The 20,014-nt window shown below is 40.4% G+C and overlaps 3 protein-coding genes across 7 annotated transcripts in view; 1 reads left to right on the forward strand and 2 right to left on the reverse strand.

Moving 5' to 3' along the window:
• wizb (WIZ zinc finger b) overlaps positions 1-6,930 on the reverse strand; it is a 32,910-nt gene extending 25,980 nt beyond the window's left edge. For 2 of the 3 annotated variants that reach the window (XM_012922346.5, XM_004562920.6), the window contains exons 1-4: positions 6,818-6,930; positions 6,113-6,299; positions 5,720-5,921; positions 5,385-5,460 (exon numbers count right to left, since the gene is read on the reverse strand). In XM_012922346.5, coding sequence (XP_012777800.3) covers positions 5,385-5,460; positions 5,720-5,921; positions 6,113-6,220 — 386 coding nt within the window. In that variant the 5' untranslated portion in view covers positions 6,221-6,299; positions 6,818-6,930. The remainder of the gene's footprint in view (positions 1-5,384; positions 5,461-5,719; positions 5,922-6,112; positions 6,300-6,817) is intronic. The other variant, XM_004562921.6, reaches the window with a different exon arrangement.
• Positions 6,931-7,023: 93 nt separating this feature from the next.
• On the forward strand, positions 7,024-19,574 carry LOC101475004 (trafficking protein particle complex subunit 5). 3 transcript variants are annotated; one of them, XM_076882956.1, is made up of 3 exons: positions 7,024-7,110; positions 18,025-18,297; positions 18,371-19,574. In XM_076882956.1, exons 2-3 carry the CDS (start codon positions 18,028-18,030, stop codon positions 18,665-18,667), a joined length of 567 nt encoding a protein of 188 aa, XP_076739071.1. In that variant the 5' UTR covers positions 7,024-7,110; positions 18,025-18,027; the 3' UTR covers positions 18,668-19,574. The 3 variants fall into 3 exon arrangements, with proteins under 3 accessions (XP_076739071.1, XP_004562982.1, XP_076739072.1); XM_004562925.5 differs by lacking the exon at positions 7,024-7,110 and adding an exon at positions 17,205-17,263; XM_076882957.1 differs by lacking the exon at positions 7,024-7,110 and adding an exon at positions 17,329-17,541.
• On the reverse strand, positions 11,188-16,158 carry LOC101474518 (N-acetylmuramoyl-L-alanine amidase). Its single transcript, XM_004562923.3, has 5 exons — positions 16,070-16,158; positions 14,267-15,094; positions 13,915-14,125; positions 13,545-13,839; positions 11,188-12,322 (listed from the first exon to the last, which is right to left on the reverse strand). Exons 1-5 carry the CDS (start codon positions 16,134-16,136, stop codon positions 12,308-12,310), a joined length of 1,416 nt encoding a protein of 471 aa, XP_004562980.2. The 5' UTR covers positions 16,137-16,158; the 3' UTR covers positions 11,188-12,307.
• Positions 19,575-20,014: the final 440 nt, after the last annotated feature.

Consider the following 20,014-nt stretch of genomic DNA (forward strand, 5'->3'; position numbering starts at 1 on the left):
CTCGGTTGGCAATCATCCACCACTGTTATCGTCCATGGATGTCCAGGTCGTTTTGCATTGCTGAGTTCACCAGTGCTTTCTTTCTTTCTCAGGATGTACCAAACTGTAGATTTTGCCACTCCTAATATTATAGCAATTTCTTGGATGGGTTTTTTTCTGTTTTCCCAGCTTAACGATGGCGTGTTTCACCTACATGGGCAACTCCTTTGACCAAATGTTGTCTGTTCATGGAAATATCTTCCAAAATGCAACCAACACACCTCAAATGAACTCCAGGCCTTTTATCGGCTTAATTTATAATGATATAAAGAAAGAATTGCCCACATCTGTCCGTGAAATAACCTTTGAGTCAATCGTCCCATTACTTTTGGTCCCCTTTAAAAAGAGGGTGACCTGCATTAAGGAGCTGAAACTCTTCATTGAATTTGACACACAAATGAAAGCTGAGAGTCAACACATTATGTCCATTATATAACTATAACTGGAATACGTTTTAGTAAAGACAGTAGTGTATTCAGCACTTTAGGAAATACACTAATATGCTATCTTTCAAAGAATCAGGTAAGATGATTCTTTGATAGATTCCTGTGAGCTAAATGTAAAAGTTGAACATGCAAGTTCATAACATACAGTTAGGTCTAATTAGATTTAATTTTGCCTCTTTACATCACCACAGTGGATTTTAAATCAAACAATCAAAAAGTTACTAAAGTGCAAACTTCCAACTTTAACTTGAGAGGTTTAAAAAAAATTGCATTGACTGCTTAGGATTTACAGTCAGGTGCAAAAGTAATTGGACCATACATGGCCAGGTGAGGCCTGTTCCTTTGTTATTCCTTGACAAAACAAGTAGATCTATCTAGAGCCAATTCCAAGTATTCAACTTGCATTTAGTATCCGTTCACTAGAACTCTGAAAATGAAGCCCAAATAGATGTTGCAAGTGAGGCGGGCCATCGTTTGGCTGAAAGATCAAAATAAACATATTAGAAAGTTAGAAGAAAGGAGTGGGCAAGTAAACAGTTTGGTACATGCTTAAAATGAATGATTTCACTGGCCAACTTCACATCGCCAAAAGGCTTGAAAGGCCACAGAAGAAAGCTAAATTGGATGATTGCAGAATTCCTTTCCAAGTTAAGAACACTCAAAGAGATAGACGTATCATTGTCAAAGTCTACAATCAAGAGACGCCTTCATGAACGGAAACACAGAGGGTTTACAAGGTTAAAATGAAAAATAAAAAAGATTAGAAATATAGATTAGAAAAAATAAATATGTTTAGTGTACAGGCCTATACTCAGATTCAAATACATCCTGCAAAACTAATGGAACTGCACTTTACTGTGTTAATGGATAATTACTCAGGGTAATTGAAACTCAGAGTTTCTCAAGACAAAGGAATAAGGATATTCTTAAATATCCAGTTACTTAATCTCAATGCAGGAGAACAGTTTTCAGTTATTTAATACAAAGCTGAATGCAGACACCCACAAACAAGTATTACCTAAAGGAGCCTGCAGTAAAGGCCTAGCAAGCATTTCAAGGAAACACATGTTGATATGTCTATGTGGTCCAGTCACCTACTGCAAAGGATCTCATCTAGTATTTGTTGAGAATCTAGAGAATCTGCAAATATAAAGACTCTTAAGTCTTTATATTTGCAGCGAGTAAAATAAGTATTGAACACGTCACCAATTTTTTAAGTAAATATATTTCTAAAGGTGCTATTGACATGAAATTTTCCACACATGCAAAGAAATCAGACTATAGATGTCTAGAAACGATGTGATACAAAAGCCTTTGTTGGTGATGACAGTGTGAAAACTCCTCCTGTGTGGAGAAACTATGCTCAAGTGTGATTTTGGCCCATTCTTCCACACAGTGTTCACATCCTGAAACTTCTGTGGGTCCATTCTTTGAACCCTGAGCTTTAGTTCTTTCCACACATCTTTAATTGGATTCAGGTCATACGATTGGCTGGGTGATTCTAGCAGCTTTATTTTCTTTCTCTGAAAGCAACTCGGAGTATCCTATGCTGTGTGTTTTGCATCATTGTCCTGTTGAAACATCCACCCTCATTTCATCATCATCATCATCCTGGTATAGGTGGCAGCAGATTTTTTTTTTATCAAGAATGTCCCTGGACATGTTTCCATTCATCTTTCCTTCAATTATATGAAGCATGCCAGTGCTGTATGCTAAAAACAGCCCCACACTGATGTTCCCACCTCCAAGCTTTACTCTTGGTATGCAGTGCCTTTTGGCCTCCAAACAGCTCAACTTTGAGCTCATCTAACCAGTCTACATTCTCCCAGTTTTTCACAGGCTTGTCTAAAGCGGGTCTAAAGTTCAGCAAACTTTAGACCCGCTTCATTATTCTACTGTATATAGTATATTATTTTATTCTATTCTGTACAGCTGTGTACTGTATTTATTCTTATTGTATTCTAATTTTTGCGTCATAACTTTTGCACTGTCCACTTCCTGCTGTGACAAAACAAATTTCCCACGTGTGGGACTAATAAAGGTTATCTTATCTTATCTTATCTTATTATGAGTTTTCTTCAGCAATGGAGTCTTGCATATGGCGTGCATGACTTTTCATTTTCACTGGAACCTTCACTAGTTTAGAAATTCTTCTGTAACCAATGCCATCAATATGTTTTGCAACAATAAGGTTGCAAAGGTCTTGAGAGAGCTCAGTGGTTTTACTCATCATAATATGTTTCTAATGTGACACCTTGATAATGAGACATCTTTTATAGGCCATCATTTGAGTCTGAACCAGCTGATATTCATTTGCACTAAGTGGCAGGACTGCTTTCTGATTACTGATAGATTTCAGCTGCTATGACTTCCCATGCCCTTTTGAACCTCCCTTTCTTCAATATTTTTCCCTATGTCATTTCTCATTATTAAACATCACTTAATTTATGGACATCTATGGTTTGATTTCTTTGCATGTGTGGACTGAATGAGTTGTTACTGACATCTGATGAGAATTTCATGTCAACAGCACATTTAGAAATATCTTTACTTAGAAAATTGGTAACGTGTCTAATATTTATTTAAGTGTAAGTATGTCCAACTGCTTCTGTGGCTCTGAAAATGGGAAAAAACATGTTTAAAAAATAACAGTAATTCCTAGAAAGTCCATTCAAAATTTTTGTTAAACAACTTGAATTAAAGCTCTGCACTTAAAGATTATGGACCCAACTATATATAAGTAACTAACTTGTCTTATAAGGGGTACATAGAAGGAAAGGCCCATTTTAACATAAGACTGTTGTAGGCCTTCAGTTTCCATCATTGTTTCTTTTTTTCTCAAAGGTGGAAACCGAGACCTATGTTTTTCAAATGCTTTATGGTGCCTGTTTGAGAAGGTATACTAACTTTTACAGTATATATTTTCTTGCTACGTCAAGTACTAAACTCTAAACTATATTGCTGTAATTTAAGAATGTTGACAAGTTTGAGCACTTGTCTTATTAGGAAATGTTGATTGTTAGGAAAGCTGTAAGTGCTTTACCCAGCAATAATAACTCACTTAGGTAATAGGTAACAGAAGCCTTTTGACAGCTAACTAGATACAGGGAGCTAAAATTTATTATTTTTAGCTAGCTAAAGGCATTTGTTGACAATTCAGGGATGAGCTGGGTTTTCAAAATATGAACACTGCTCTATGTAAAAGCTGCAAACTAGCCTGCAAATAAATCTTCCAGTGAAATTAAAAGCAAACCATCGTCTTGTTTATTATCCAAGCTGACTCTCAGGGCTGTAGTTAGCAGTGTTGTCAACTCCTCAGTAAGGAAAATCGCCATTGGCTGTCCTAAAAGTCGCTAGAAGTCGCTAAATGACTTCATCGCCTAATTTGCACAATAGGTCATGCTTATGTCATTGTAACCTACGTTGTTGGAGAGAGAAATATCATCGTGGAAGAGACATAAAGTGAGTAAAAAATGCCCTAAATGCATTTAGAATTTATTTGGAATTACAAATTAAATTTCTTTTAGCAATTATTGTTTTTTAATGTCACAATTCCAATCCTGATCCTTTATCCGGGCTTGGACTGGCAAAAGTGACCCGAAATTGGCACTCTGGTGGAGTTACTTTCTGTGTGTGTGTGTGTTTATAAGTAGTTTTAAACTTTATGATCCACAAAACAGCATAACAGTAAAATAAGAACCGACTGCGTTACAGTCAGTGTGGGAGCAGCGGCTTCACTCATGCGCGATTCATTTAAAGTTTGGACGCATAGATGTGAACATCTTCTGCCCTGATAGCAGCTGGGGGAGGACTATCCTCCGCCTGTGAGCCCTTTGGCACGGGCGAGGTGCCCACGGCAGCACCCGCTGCTTGTTGAGAGTAAGAGCGATACGCGTTTTCAAGTCAAAAAATCGTCATAAATAAGTCTCCAGAAAAAGTCGCCAGATTTGTCGCTAGTCGCTTTTTAGAAAAAAAGTCGCTAAGGGGGTCTGAAAACTCGCTAAAAATAGCGACAAAGTTGCTAAGTTGGCAACACTGGTAGTTAGCTTATAGCATCTGTTCAAATTCAAATAAATTCAGTTCAGTTTTGTTTATATAGCTCCAAATCGCAACAACAGTTACTGCAAGGCACTTATTATTGTAAAGTTAAAACCCTATAATAATACAGAAAACACCAACAAACAGATAACCGCCATTGAGCAAACACTTGTGAAGGACAAACTTTGGAAGGAAAAACTCCCTTTTAACCGGAAGAAATGTCCTGCAGAGGCTCAGGGAGGTGCAGCCATCTGAATAACTCATATTGCACTCAGTACGTTCCCACAAATAATGCAATAAAACACAAAAGCACCTTTATCTTTATACAGACTAAAGTTAGCCATAAACTGAGCTTGGCTTTTAAACGTTTGTGCTTTTATGCTAAGCTAACAGCTGCTCTCGATAACTTTGAGCCACCTCTCAGCTAAAGAGTGTTGCTAATGTTGAACCAGTGTTTTTTTCAAATGTTCCCACTCACTCAGTAAGCAATGAGTTAATGTAAGTAACTGGTATCCAGGCCCACTTTGCCTTATGACCTCAGTATTGCTAAAGTCTTTGCTGCATACCCTTATAGAAAAGAAAAAACCATGAGTGATATATTATAGTTCTTTAAAGGATAACTACTTATTCATGAAAGTTGCCCCTTTTCTCTGTAAATTCTTAAGATATTTATTAAAAGCTAAATATGACTCATGTAAACATTGTGCTGTAAATAAAAAATGTTAAAGGAGCACCTTTCATGACTAAATATATATCTCTTGAAATTAATGGGACTTTTTAGAATATTATATTTCTTTTCTACGTGGGTATTCATTAAAGTCTAATTTCATCACCCTTCGTCCTACACCACCTCCTCCTCACCTTAGTCCAGAAGAAGGAGATCCTGGACTGTGAGCAGCCAGACCGTGAGGGTTAGAAAAGTTCTGTAGCTCCTCCTCTGACGCACGACAGCGCACAAAACAAACAACCACAGAAACATCACTTCACAGCTTCACAGGTAAAATCCACAGTTAAAGAAAGTGCTGGGCAGATTACAGAGAGAGCAAACTGAAAGACTTCTGACTACAGCACACTGGAAAAACATTTAAAACAATAAGGGGACAACAATGATAGGCACATAGGCTCAGTACTAGTTTAGCTTTCCAGCAGAATGCATTGCTACCGTTGTCTTTACATGCGTGCAACAGGTGTGTTACCATCTAGTGTTTCCTTCTCAGAGTCAGAGTCCCAGCTTAAGGAGGAAGGAAAGGCTGAGGATTTGAATCTCCTCTGTGCGCTCCTCCCTTGGTTTGCACTGGACTGGGGGCCCTCACTCTGCTTGGAGCGCTCCTCCCCAGTGAGGCCCCACAAGCATTTGGCAGATATCAGGCCATCTCTCAGATTTGGAGAACATGAAGACTAGAAAGTAGTAACAATAAACAAAGAATTTATTGTTGATGGGGGTGAAAATGGCAGCACTTATGACCACATAAATATATAAATTTTTCAATATATATATATATATATATATATATATATATATATATATATATATATATATATATATATATATATATATATATATATATATACACACATTGATGCCTTACCTCTAAGGTGCTGTTGAGGAAAGTTGGGGTGACGGGGTTTTGTGCTGAGTCGATGGGTACGGGCCCATAGCTGGTCCCTGGGGTTAGGGGTTCCCCTTCTGGCTCCATGGTCCCCCCCACCCCCCAGAGAACAGTATGGAGTCCCACTAGTAAACAGCCTGCCTACATCGTGCAGCCTCCTCTCCTTCTGGAAAACATTCACACATGAACTCGCACTGAAGTTTTTCCGTGATGGAAAACTTTCCTGGAGCTAATTGCACGGAGAATGATTTTTAAACCAGCATAAAACACACCATGTATCAGCCTCATTAATGGAGAATCTGTCGTGGTTCAGCTGTCTTGTGTATTTTCTCTTTAAAAAAAATTTGGCAGCTGCAGCTTTCGGACTGTCTGACCTATTTTCACAATATGTCTGGTTTTAAAGAATGAAACGGAGCGCTCGAATGGTTACATAAATAAGTGGCCTTTATATTCAGGCCCTTGTCCTCACTGCTGCCCCTCTAGAAAAAAAAAGACAGGAAAATGCCCGGGCACATCAAGGTGTCCCACGGGTTGGCCTCTGTCGCTTCAGAGGACGTGGCTCTTATCGATCCGGTCGCTGTCAGGTGATTTGGAACAGCAACGCATCCGTGCACGTTGCCTTTGAAACCCAGACGCCCATAAACTGCAGGTTTTTTTAGGGTTTTTTTTAGTGCAAATACTCACTGAAATCGGCCTGGTTTGCGGATCGCAGGGAAAGGCTGCCTCTTTAAGCACCGTTCGTCATACTTTGAGGACGGAGCTGAAGCTTTACGCACCGCGACGATGCTGGCAAGAAGCTTTGACTGCTCCCATGGAGGAACTTGCTCTTTTTAATCGGCGCTCGGGTGTTTTGCAGGGATCCCTTGGAGATGCCAGGCAGAGGACTCCATGTTATTTGGCTTGCAGGCACGCCACGGCTGCGTACGTAAACGTCAGCGGGGAGGGTGACGAGAAGAGTTTCGAGTAACCCACCGGAGGCAAGTTTACTATGTCAAACTTTTACGAGTGCTTCGATCGCAGGCTCATTTCTCTAATTCTGTGCGTATTTATGTGGCGGACACTTTATTCACAGCGATCAAATCATGGTGACTCTGTTTTTTTTCTCGGAGGGAAATGCACGCGTGAGCAGCGTAAGCACGCCACAGTAATAATATTTCTTTAAATGCGTTTTATTTTGTGTAAATAGGTATACTATAAATAAAGGTTATGCGGTATCTGCGTACATTTGTCAACACCTATGTGGCTCGCCATAGTAACGCTGTTGTGAATGACATATTTGCGTATCATAATATGTAATAACACTGTGATAGTAACACCTGAACAATGTTTGTCGGTTACTTTGTGTATCAAAATCCCCCAAATGCTAAACAAAATCAATATATGCCTTTCCGATTGTTATATGTCGTCAACCTGCGCCCCCTGTTGGTCACACCTATCTGTAAATATCCATATCTCGTTGCATGTACCAGAGGTGGGACCAAGTCATTGTTTTGCAAGTCTCAAGTAAGTCTCAAGTCTTTATCCTCAAGTCTCAAGTCAAGTCTCAAGTAATGTCAGGCAAGTCAGAGTCGAGTCTCAAGTCACTGGTGTAAAAGTCCGAGTCAAGTCACAAGTCTGAAACTTTGAATTTCAAGTCCTTTCCAGTCTTTAAAAAAAAACAACGAAAAAATAATGTTGCAGTTATGCTAAATGTAAATATTAGACCATGTAATTTTAAAATCTGTGTTTTTCTCAACACATGACAAAATAGTGAACGTAGAAAATATACACAAATTGTGAAATTGCACCTCTTTAAAATGCAGCTCAATTAAACCTAGCTCCAAGAATAATTTTCACCGACAGTTCTGAGATAAGCTGCATGTTATTCTTGGATGCGGTTGTAGGACCAGCTTTAAAATCGCATGACAAAAATATCATACACATTAAAAAAAACTGTATCACCAACGTAGCCTGGACAACATTTGCTAGTTAGATGAAGTCAGCTATCTCATCGTAGCATATTTATATGCATATTTATAATCATACGGTTCTTGGAGTGAGCGCATACGATCATGAAGTTTAGTAACTTCAGGTCACTGCAACAAGCCCAGGTACAGTTTACCGACGGATGGGTAGTAGTAGTAGTGGGTAGTAGTGGGATGGGTAGTAGTGGAAATAATTTCTGGTACCCATCACAGAAATGTAGCAGTGACAATAATACTGTATGCTGTAATCGTACTGGGCAATTAGTGATACAAAAAACCTGTTTTATCCTGTGAATAAAAGTATATGTTTTTGTCAATGTACCATAATAACAGAAGCGAAACGCAATATTGTGTCAGGACAATTCACTATTTATGCACAATAAACACAATAAATAAAGGAGCATAGCGCGACAATTTCTGTTCAGCGCCAGACTTGCTTGTGACCTATATCACCAATTATGTTAAGAAAAATGACGCATTAACTACTAAAAAACACTGACCTTCGTGTAAATGCTTGGAGCAGACTAACCTGTGAGCTGGAGTGTTCTGGGACGTTATATTTGATCATTGAATGGCTGCAATCCAGGCCATCCGTCGCGTCTTTGTTACTTCGGAAACATGGCTCGAACAATTTCTCTTCAACGACGTAATCCGAAAACAACCGATCTCTTTACCCGTCGGCTTCCCGTGGCTGTCATGCGACCGGCTATTGCAGTTAATAATACAACAGCTTCTTGACATTTTTGTGTTTCTTTTTATCGCTGTGTAACTGATTTTAATTGAAAGCCTGCGTGCGCTAGTACCGCTTGCCACGAGTTCCCAGAATCCTTTGCGGTTCTACCCGTGAATGACGTCACATTTTCAATCTCTATATAATATGCATGTTAAATTTTATATTTGGGGTAAAATATCAAGTCTTTTCAAGTAAACCGGTTCAAGTCCAATTCAAGTCCCAAGTCATTGGTGTAAAAGTCCAAGTCAAGTCACAAGTCTTAGAACATTTTTTCAAGTCAAGTCTAAAGTCATAAAATTAATGACTGGAGTCTGACTCGAGTCCAAGTCATGTGACTCGAGTCCACACCTCTGGCATATACATGTAAAAAATTGTAAGGCAGGATTTATGTCAGGATAGGGGGCAAACAGAAGGGGGAAAGTGATGATTATGAGTTACTAAATAGTGGAAAAGGGGCATTAAATAAGCTAATGCTTCTTCCTGCTCCTTTTTGAACATGTTATTTATTATGATTATGATCATTATGTTTTGTTTTGTTTCTCTTTGTTCTTGTATTGTTTGAACATTTTCAAAATAAGGCTACAATATGTAACTTTTCAGAAACTGTGGGTCAGTTTCTCCAAATTCTCTGCACGAAATGAACGAAGGTCACCGCTTTGATAAGTTACTTTGCATCTCATTCCATCAAATTGTTTCCTTCCACAAAACCAATACACACAGCTATGAAAAACTGACATCTTGCTGATGGATTTAAAACACTACCGTCAGAAGTGGTCAGTATAGGCTTCTTGAGGCCATGTTACACACACACACACACACACACACACACACACACACACACACACACACACAGAGAGAGAGAGAGAGAAAGCTCTTCAGCTGAACTGACAAAAAAATAAAAAAGCAAATTGCCTGCCACTGTCTGTGTTCCTGCTGCTCCATCTTCTTGCCTAACACCTGGATGAGTCACTTAAGATCCCTTTTGTATTCTGACACATACTGAAATGTTCTTCCGATTGACTTTGCATAAATGCAGAATGAGTAATTGGAAATCTGCATTTTGAAGCCCAGTGTTCCTAGGTGAACAGAGTGTGCTAAATGATGCAATTTGAGTTTGCAAAACTGTGATTTAGAAAGATATTTGAGTAAGACCAACAGAAAAGGGCAATTTGGAATCGTCGATACGTGAGCTCAGTGTTTTCAGCACTGTGTGCATAATTTCATTTGTTAAAATAAGCAAAACTGCTGTAGTTAAACATCAAAGCAAAGGCATACTTTCAAAAAATACATTTTTCTGATTAATTAATATGTACATCACTTAAATGATGCAGCTGGTGAAGGTGTTTTTTAAGTACCTTGTACACTTATAAGCAATTTGGGAATTTCCTCAGTGATATATAACACTGTAATAACCACTGCTAATACATTTTTAGTTAATTACACTTTACTGTACAGAACGGTGTCACTGCTTATTTTGTCATTTTGTAATGAATAATTATATTCTGGTCTGCCAGTCGTTAGTTATGCTATTATTAGTAGTATCTTTGTTACAGGTTTATATATGAGTTATAAACTGTGTTGCGTGTTGCATCATAGATGATATGAGACAATGACATCTGTACACATAACACTTTATACACTGTGTTCTGTGTTTGGTTAATGATTACAAATGTTATTATCTGTTTTGTATATTACTGATCAGTGAGACTGACCTTACTGTAAATTCATTGTGTTTTGATTCAGTGGACAAATTCCAATCTGAACACAACTGCTTTTGTGACTAAACAGGACACAAACTGCAGTCCCCAGTGTTGTAATGTATGGCGGTCCCAGTACCCCTGCCTACTTATACATAGCATATGACAATAATTTCCTGCAAAACAACTGTTACCAGTAAGTAAGCCCTAATATTTATGTTGTTGTTAATGTCAGTTTACCCTTTAGTAATAACGGTTATTATAATGTATTGCCAAAGAAATGATGTAAGTAGTACCTTAAAGTTTCAAATAATTGAAATTTAGTATAGTCAGTGTATCATCTGAAAATGTATAATGAAACAACTGAAAAGTGAAGTACTAAGGTAAAGTACTGTGAAAGTATATAAGCTGAGTAAAGTATTCAGACTTTTTTTTTTATGAAAGTAAAGTTTTGTTTCTTTAATTCAGCTTCTATAACACATAGTATATTATTATTGCCAAAATAAAACCCACAAGTATACAGTCATGTGACACACTCCATCTCATGGAAATCAATGCTTCGCTGTATAGTTGAAAAAGCAAAGTCTTGATCGTTTTAGAAACAGAAACAGGATAGATAAAAGTGACAGTCAAAAGAAAGAAACATCAGACAACCTGAAGTATTTCCATGATTCCAGTAAGTATATTTTTTAAAATACCATCATCAGTCAGCTCCACATTCAGGTATTCCAGCCCAGGGTCCTGTTATTGCAAACTGTTGACATCGCCGGTCTGCCGTCCTTTTTGCTGTTGAAGTGTTTGCTGTTGCCACATCAAGCTCTGAAGAGACCTTCAGCAAAGCATTTGACTTTAATGTGAGTTTAATGAGGCATTTTATTCAGATATCACCACATTATTTCAAATGACTAATTTCACTGTTAAAAAAGAAAAAAAATGGCTTGCCTGGGAAAAAAGAAACAAAAAGGAGTCTTCACAACAACCCCAAAATGTCATCAGAGGACTTCCTCTTGTAAGTGTTGATGTCAAAGTCCATGTTTCTAAAATTCTGTCTGCATGGAAAGCATGCAAAGACGGAGAGAATGGCTTTGTATGCCAAAACTAGCCTGAGGGAAAGGCTCAGATTTCTAGCCAGAGCAAGTTGGTAGAGGCTTTGCATGCTCTCATGTAACATACAGGCAAAGAGGAGAGCAGCTTCTGGTCATTGATTCAATTATGTGAAAAGTCTGAAAGTTAAACCAGAAATGGAAGTTTAAGCAGAAGAGGGATCTTTAGGACACTGGTGAATCCACCGTGGAATGGCTCAAAAAGAAGAAATGGAGGGTTGTGAAATAACCCAAGATCTGAATCCCACTGAAATCTTGTGGGGGATTCGGAATGGGCAGCACATGCAAGAAAAGCCTCAAACATGTTGCAACAGAAGGAATTTCACATGGAGAAGCGGTCAGAAATTTCAAGCAATGTCAGCAGCCAGAGAACACTTATGCAAATCAGCTGTAATACATGACTTCTGCTGATGTCGCGTAGAAGAATATCAAAAACTAACTGAAGAAAAATCTTTCTTAACAACAGTCTCTGTTTCAGGAAGAATTTTTTTTAAAAGCCAGCAGTTTGCATTGGATGTACTTCATCATCATATTAATCGCTCTTCTGATGGAATCCCAAAAAAAGGTACTTACTTAATGCAACGCATGCCACAGAGTGAAAAAGAAATGACAACAAAGCAGCCCATAAAAATAAGTCTAATATTTGTTGTGTGATGTTCTGGTCTATCCCAGCCTCTTTATTTCTGGACATCCTAAGAAAAAGAACAAAAGAAAAGAAAGTAAGTCATATAAGAAGGCCGAAAAGAGTGGAGCATTTGCAGAAATAAAAGTAGGGCTGCAACAGGTCTTTAAAGACTCTGTATTTCACCACATTCATGCTTTCATCAATTATGACCTGTTCCTACAGCCTCGAATCACCCACATAGCATGATGCTGCCACCCTATGCTCTGCCATAAAGGCTCGATGAATAAAATGAAACAGTCGACCTTCACTCAGGTTGCACCGTCTTCACAAAGAACTTCTGAAGGTTCCTTCTCTTTGAGTAACCAGGTGGGAGGGGGTTTCTCACCTCCCTGACTAGGAGCTACATCAGGAAAAGTTGCAGATCCAAAAACCTGCGCAATTATTTTAATGCTGCTATTTAAAATCCTTAACTTGAGCTTCACAGCATCACAGTTTTATTACCTACATGCTGCAGAGAGTGTCCTTCCATCTAGACAGAAATTGCATGGTGAGGGTCACCTTCTTTGATTTCTCAAGTGCATTTAACATGATTCAGCCACTGCTACTGACTGCAGTTTGTGAGATTAGATACGGCTCTGCCTGATTTGGCGATGTGCAGTGCGGGAGCTCCTCTGGGGACTACACTTTCTCCGTTCCTGTTCACCTTGTACACCTCAGACGCTTTCCATAACTCTGGGTCATGCCACCTACAGAAAGACTCTGACAGTTCTGCAGTGGTTGGATGTGTCATTGATGGGAAGGCGGAGGAGTAGGAAGCACTAGTGGATTATTTTTGTGGAACGTTCTGGGAGAACTCGTCTACTTCTGAAGGTGAATAAGGCCAGAGAGATTTGATCGACTTCAGATTAAAGAAAAAGTGCTGCGCAGTGATGAGTCACGTTAATGACCCACAATGGCAACAATTTGGAGTATCACATCAGGAATAGTTTTAATATACATGTGGGGAAATAGGCATTTTAACTTATAATGCTCTAAATGCTTACTAAGGCATTATCAGAGGACAATCACTGAGTTAAACAAGCTGCATAGCAACCCATCTAATGTCTGATAACACATTTCATTAGCTGATATATATACAACAACCCCTTAGTAACCCTAGAAGAAAGACTAGATTACCATCAAAGTTTTTTTAGTAGTGATGTAAGGATCTGTCTAAACATTTTCAATTAGTTGGCACATTGTGGTGAAAAACGCCACACACACACACACACTTCAAAATTCCTACATACCCCAAAATGTTTCCAGGTCTTGATCTCACTGTACAGAGCATCTCCTGGGCAAGCGGTGTTCACCATCTGTCTGTGGCCCCTCAGGGTAAAAGTGGGTATGAGTCGCCCGCCAATGATAGCACAGCTTGCCAGCTGGTCTCTCACCAGCTCCATGGCGTGCTGAGAGGGCAGAATGCTGCTGTAGTCTCCAATGAAGGAAACGCCGTAGCCGACAGAGTTGTAGCCGAGGGTGTGGGCTCCTTGCCAGTACCATCCTCGGCCCTCATAGATGTTCCCGTCGGAGCCCGCAACGAAGCTTTTGGAGAGGACAGAGACTCTTAGACGGTGTGAGCTGGTTGCGAAGATGTCACGTGTGAAAACGTCTACGTACCTGTATCCGATGTCATCCCAGCCTCTGTCCTCCTGATGAAAACGCTGCATGGAGCGCATGTCTGCAGAGCACTGCTCAAAGGTCAGACAGGGCTGGCTGGGCGTGCTAGTGTGGTGGATGAACATGAAGGAGAGAGGCAGCGAGAGGTTGGTGGGTGTTCCTATGTACGGCTTTGCACCCCACATACACCGAGGAACGATGGGTGGGCAATCTGAAACAGATCAGAGTTTGTTACATGTGACGTTATGCTCGTATTTTGATGGATCTTCTTAACTTTCTTATGTAATGGTCACAGACCACACTGCTGTTCTAAAACCTTTCACTTGGTCTGTGTTTTAAGTTTTATGCTCACCCATGTACATATGGACAAACTCCTTCATCCCCTCCTTCACCTCTCTCATCAGCACCTTCTTCTCCTTCCTCTCCATATCTGACTGTCCTGTCAGACTCTGCTGCAGCTGTACAGATTTCACCACCTGTCTGGCCAGCAGCAGCGGGACAACCAACTGTCTGAAGTTCTCCCTGCGGCGTCGGCTGATGAGGCGTGGGGCGGTGTCCAGTCCTTTACCCTCCAGCTGGTGGCAGTAGTACTCTGTCAGCAGACTGCTGAGCTTGAGAGGACGTCTGGATTTGTCAGAAACCTCCAACCCCAGCACGACGCCATCCATGCCTCCGTTGACTTGAGCGGTGGTGAGCAGGGAGGGGCTGTCCGAGAGGGTGAACACTTGAGGAGAGCTTAGGTTGTCCCAGCAGCCGTCGGGTCCCAGACGCCGCGTCACAGTTGGACTCTGCCTGAGGGAAAGGCCCAGATCTCTGGCCAGAGCAAGTAGGTAGAGACCTCGAACGCGTCCTCGAGTCTTGGCGAGTAAACCGGCCTCGATGCCCAGGAGGAGCGGTCTGAGGGCAACAGTGGTACCATCAGGACTTAGGACCACCCCTTCCTCTTTGGCGTCTTCTGTCACCCTGTGATGCACAGCTTTTCTAATGTAATCTGAAAGGTTAGCAGCCAGTTCAGGCACTCCAGAGAGATCACTGAAAAGGAAGTACTGAATAAACGGGTCATTGACCTCAGCTGCCCGCCGCAGCCTCTTCAACACAGCTAGCGGCTCTGACCCAGGGTCCTCATCTTCCACCTGCTTTACTGCACTGATGAAGTCTTCCATCCGATATGAAAATGAAGCTGAAGAGAAGAAAAGAAAAATTGTCATTCAAACTAAAGCCCATCATTTCTCCCCCATACAAACCTTCCTTTGTTTCTAAGTTTAAACACAAACTGATTTAACCAAAGGAGACGTGGCGAGGAGAACAGCGGCACTAAAAGACTTTGACTGAAGAAAGGCAAATATTGCCTGCAGTGTTTTTATTATGCTCAACAAGTGGGAAGTAAAGTGGCCAGCCAACTGTTCCAGCAGTTGTCTCGATGATTAAATGAAACCAACAGTTGGAGGAAAAAGCCACAGAAATCTTTTTTCAGCATAATCAGAAGTGACTTTAGGCCAAGCTACAGCTGACATTTCTCCCCCTATCAGGCTGAGAACGATTTTGCCCATTTCTTGGTCTCAGATGTGAAAAAGAAGAGTCAGAAAAAAAGTCTTACACAAAGCCATTTCCAAAAATACTTTTTTTTGTCTTTTCTTTTCTTTTTTTGATTGGTTGGTTGGTTGGTTGGTTTTTTAGGGCAGATTTTTCTTACTTCAGCAAGAACATGTCAAACCACATCCTGCATGTGTTACAGCAGCACGGTTCGGTAGGAAAAACCGTCCCGGTGCGACTAAACTGGCCTGCATGCGCCCCAGACCTGTCACCCTCCAAAAAACAAATGAATCACGGTAAAAACAGCAAACATGACAAAGGAGGCCCCAGCCTGTTGGGCAGCTGAAATCTTTATTTTGGCAAGAATGAAAAAAGATTTTGTTATCAAAATGATAAAAGCTGATCGCCTCCTTGGAAATGTATGTTTTCTATTTGCATAAGATTAGACTCGAGTCCTTAAACTGAAAGAAGTTTGGACCGGTAGACACGCAAGTAGAGCGAGGAATTAGTCAACAAGGGAAAGAAAGAAAGAAAGAAAATGAAAGCAAATACAGTTTCTTGATCTGAATACATGCATACAATCGAGCTCATAAAACAGGTGAAAACAGTGAAGCAACCCTACCCTCCACACACGTGCTGACCAACAGCACCAGAAAGACCAGGCTCAGCTTCCAGCAGACTCTGTCCATCTTGAGATGTGAACACCTTCAGCTCCGCACTTCCAATGTGTCTGCCTTAATGGCTCTCTCTTATTTATCACATGTAGTAAAGGGAGTGGTTATGTAACAGTTGTACACGCACACACACAAATACACAGAGTAGATAGGCCTCAGTTTAATCTGTTGGTGTGGCCGTCTGAGCAATGTGGGAAACTGGCACCTGTAATATAAGCAGCACGAAGTGGTTTGTCCTCAGCGGTCAAGGTCTTTCCGTGTACCTCACAGTGATCCACTTGGACATTTTCGAGAATTTCTCAAGTTCTGTAATAAATCTCAGTCATCTCGTTTTGCGTGCCGCAGCTTCTGGAAATAACAGCAGACTGCAGAAGAGTGTTCACTACAGTACAAATCACTGGGAGTCCACTGTGAGGCAATACACATGTTCATGTTAGTGTGGAGAAAACACACAGCGCTGGGCTGCAAAACTGTGGAAGTCCCCCCCAAAAATATGAATCACGTGTGTTCTCAGCAGCAGCCGCAGAAATGTACAACAAAGATCTTCATGTTCACTGAGGTTTATATGGTGACACGATCATTGCTGGAAATCATGTCACAGTACATGTGCACGCACTGCAGAAAGTCAAGAGAAAAAGTTTCAGACTGGTTTTTGCAACTGTGCCATGATTACAAGAACAGGAAGTGGAGGTCCAAGTGTAAAATCCAGTGCAGAAAGTCTGGGATGCAGATAATAAAGGTCAGTGATGTAAATAAAAAAGATCTTCTAAAAGCAGAAACGAGAAGGACATGGTGGAGTCAGTAAGACCAGAGTAATTATTTAAAATTAACTGTGCTAATAGTAATATTATTATTATTAATAATGATAATAATAATAGCTGTGAAAAATTAGGTTATGTTTTCGGGGGGAAAGGGAGACGTCAATATGGTTATGGTCGTTAATGCCAGATGAAGATGGCTTGTTTAAAAAAAATATAGGTAAAAAGTAAGGAAAGCAGGGTGCAGTGTGTTGTTGCACTAAAGAGTCCGGCCACTAGATGGCGGTATGCAATTTAACTGTTGGTAATGTTGAGCTGTCAAAGCAGGAAGAAGACGGAGAGGAGGAAGAAAAACTGACCATCAGCTGATTTAGCTCTGACAAGGTGCGTTTATGTTACACAGACGTCCCTGAAAATGAGTAAACCTGCTACAGAATATTATACTCTCTGTGTAAAAGCGTAGCTTTTCATTCCTGCTGTTTTATGTGTAAGATAATCTTTATCGGTAGTGCCGGCTAACAGTTGTAGCGCGATGGCTAACAGCCAGTATTGATCAGCTGTCGTGTCTGTAGAAACTCAGCAGGTCCATTGTGTTTGCAAAAAGCTTGTAACGTGTGTCTGTGTGGTGAAGTCATACCTGGAATTACATTTTTTAATGAGAGGTCTGTGAGTCTGCGGTCACACATTTATTCCCATGTTATTAGTGCCTCCTTTTTGTAAATGTTTAGCATATCAGTATATAAAAGCTAAATTAGCACCCCTGCGGTTCACTAATGTATATTGCCTTTATTGAACATCGCAAATTGTATTCGCATGAAAGGCTAGTCTCTAATATTTGACACAATAAACTTGTTTCACTACTTGAGGGAAAGCACACCAGGCTATGAAAGAGGAGATACTGGAAGCTGGTGATGTGCAACCAAAAAGTAATCAAATGACAGAAGAGCGATAGCACACTACGCTCAAATATAAATGCTAGCAACTTGTGCAAGCGATGTCTGATGGTCTACATAGATTCAACACAAAAGTATAAAGCCTTTGCCAGTTCTCCACTAGCTGTCATGAAAGTGCGCTCCATAATCTTGCCAAAACAAAACGTCTGCATCAGAACATGTAAACCACTGACTGCCATTACTCCCCAACAGAAAATGGACACCCGTTTCACTCGAGGGAAATCCAACATCCTTGAGCGCCCTCTGACCCGACCCAAGACTGAAGTCAGTCTGAGCGCCTTTGCGCTCCTGTTCTCCGAGATGGTACAGTACTGTCAGAGCCGCGTGTACTCCGTGTCGGAGCTGCAGACACGCCTGGCAGATATGGGCCAGAGCGTGGGAGCCAGCATGCTGGATGTGTTGGTGCTGAGGGAGAAGAACGGGAAGAGGGAGACCAAAGTGTTGAACATGCTCCTCTTTGTCAAGGTGAGCAAATGTAATCACACGCATGAGTAACCCTTTTTTATTTTCAAACTCTTAACAGTCATCTTGCTTTTAGGTTAATGTGTGGAAGTCCTTGTTTGGAAAGGAAGCTGACAAGCTGGAGCAGGCCAACGATGATGACAAGACGTACTACATCATAGAGAAAGAGCCGCTTATTAATGCGTACATCTCCGTGCCCAAGGAGAACAGCAGCTTGAACTGCGCCGCCTTCACCGCGGGCATCGTGGAGGCCATCCTCACACACAGTGGCTTTCCCGCAAAGGTCACTGCCCACTGGCACAAAGGCACCACGCTGATGATAAAGTTTAACGAGTCAGTTATAGCCAGGGACAAGGCTTTGGATGGCAGATAAGAAAGATCGGAGGGGGGGAGTTGTTATGTAAATCTGTACAGGATGAGGAGAAATCACGGAGGCCCAGGCTGGTGTTTGTATCTGAAGTGTCTCCTTGTGGTAACTGATGAGACAGGGTGACAATATAAATGGATCACTGTGCTGTACTGAGCCTCATGAGCAGAAAATATGCACCTACATGGTTTCGTGGATCATCTCCTTCCTGTTTTGCCTCCTGATGTGGTTTTATTTTGTAGTTTTTCTTTTGTCACATATTTGCAACAGACAAAAGTTTAAAGCGTAAACATACTGCATAAACTTTCATGCCACAATTGTCACAGGAATGTAAAAAAATTAAACAAAACATTGGGGCTCTATTTGACAGCCCTTTTTACACCATTTTTAAAAATATTTGATTATTATTGTTTTAGTCTACAAGCTGGCTACAGGAGGCCAACAAAGTAGAGTACCCCTGGTTATGATAATATTAAATCATAACCAACAATGAATCACCACATGACTTGTTTTTAGGGACAAAATATTTTAAGGAGACAGGTTCAAGGTTTTCCCTGCAAACCTGAGCTGGATAAGTGGGATCAAGTGGATGTATGAGTCCATGGTTTGTTTTCTATTTCATTCCAGCTCAGCCTCAGCTTTTGTTTTGTTTTGTTTTTAATAATTCATAATCTGGGGCTAGTAATTCTGTGCTAACAACGCAACCACCAGGCTACATCTTACAAATCTATACATTTCTTGGGCCCAGAAATTTTGCGGTGCTAAGCTGAATTGTTTTTCTTTAAACAGCATCTGTGGAAAAGAGGAAGTAGTTTAGTGTTATTTAAAATACATTTTTGTATTTAGTGTCTTGTCATCGAGTCATTATGTAACACAAAGATGTTTACATGTTACAAATAAAAACTGGAAGGTTGTGGTTGTTTTTGATGACATGGCTGCTTTTAAGCAAACAAAAGCTGCTTAGCTTATACTAACACAGACATATTTAAAACATGCGCTGAATATTATAATTTATATTATGTCCAGAGGACCTATTTGTTACACTGAGGGAAATAAATATGGTCATTTCCAGGTCTGACTGTAATGTCTATAGCAATAACTAACATTGGGTTTATTTCATTTTTTTAAATAACAAATCGCAGCACTAGTGAATGTTAGTGTGTGAAGAAAGCTCCCCATTTACATGAACTAATTCAAATCTTCACGATAGATATGATTCAACCCACTGCAGCGCAGAACCTTTAATATCTACAGTGTGTTCTAATTTCTAGTAAAATATTGTGTTCAACGGTATTAAACGCTGCACTGAGGTCTATCAGGACTATGATGGGCTCTGAAACCCGAATGAATCTC

This window comes from Maylandia zebra, linkage group LG4, assembly GCF_041146795.1.
Source record: "Maylandia zebra isolate NMK-2024a linkage group LG4, Mzebra_GT3a, whole genome shotgun sequence".
Classification (NCBI taxonomy): domain Eukaryota; kingdom Metazoa; phylum Chordata; class Actinopteri; order Cichliformes; family Cichlidae; genus Maylandia; species Maylandia zebra.

Bases quoted from the DNA above. Each gene is read 5' to 3' on its own strand.
- LOC101474518 (XM_004562923.3), bottom strand. From the start codon at position 16,136: ATGGACAGAGTCTGCTGGAAGCTGAGCCTGGTCTTTCTGGTGCTGTTG. The intron at 14,126-14,266 runs GTGAGCATAAAA...GATCTGTTTCAG, and splicing joins GTTTGTCCATATGTACATGG to ATTGCCCACCCATCGTTCCT. The intron at 13,840-13,914 runs GTACGTAGACGT...CCTCTCCAAAAG, and splicing joins TGGGATGACATCGGATACAG to CTTCGTTGCGGGCTCCGACG.
- LOC101475004 (XM_076882956.1), top strand. From the start codon at position 18,028: ATGGACACCCGTTTCACTCGAGGGAAATCCAACATCCTTGAGCGCCCT. The intron at 18,298-18,370 runs GTGAGCAAATGT...TCTTGCTTTTAG, and splicing joins ACATGCTCCTCTTTGTCAAG to GTTAATGTGTGGAAGTCCTT.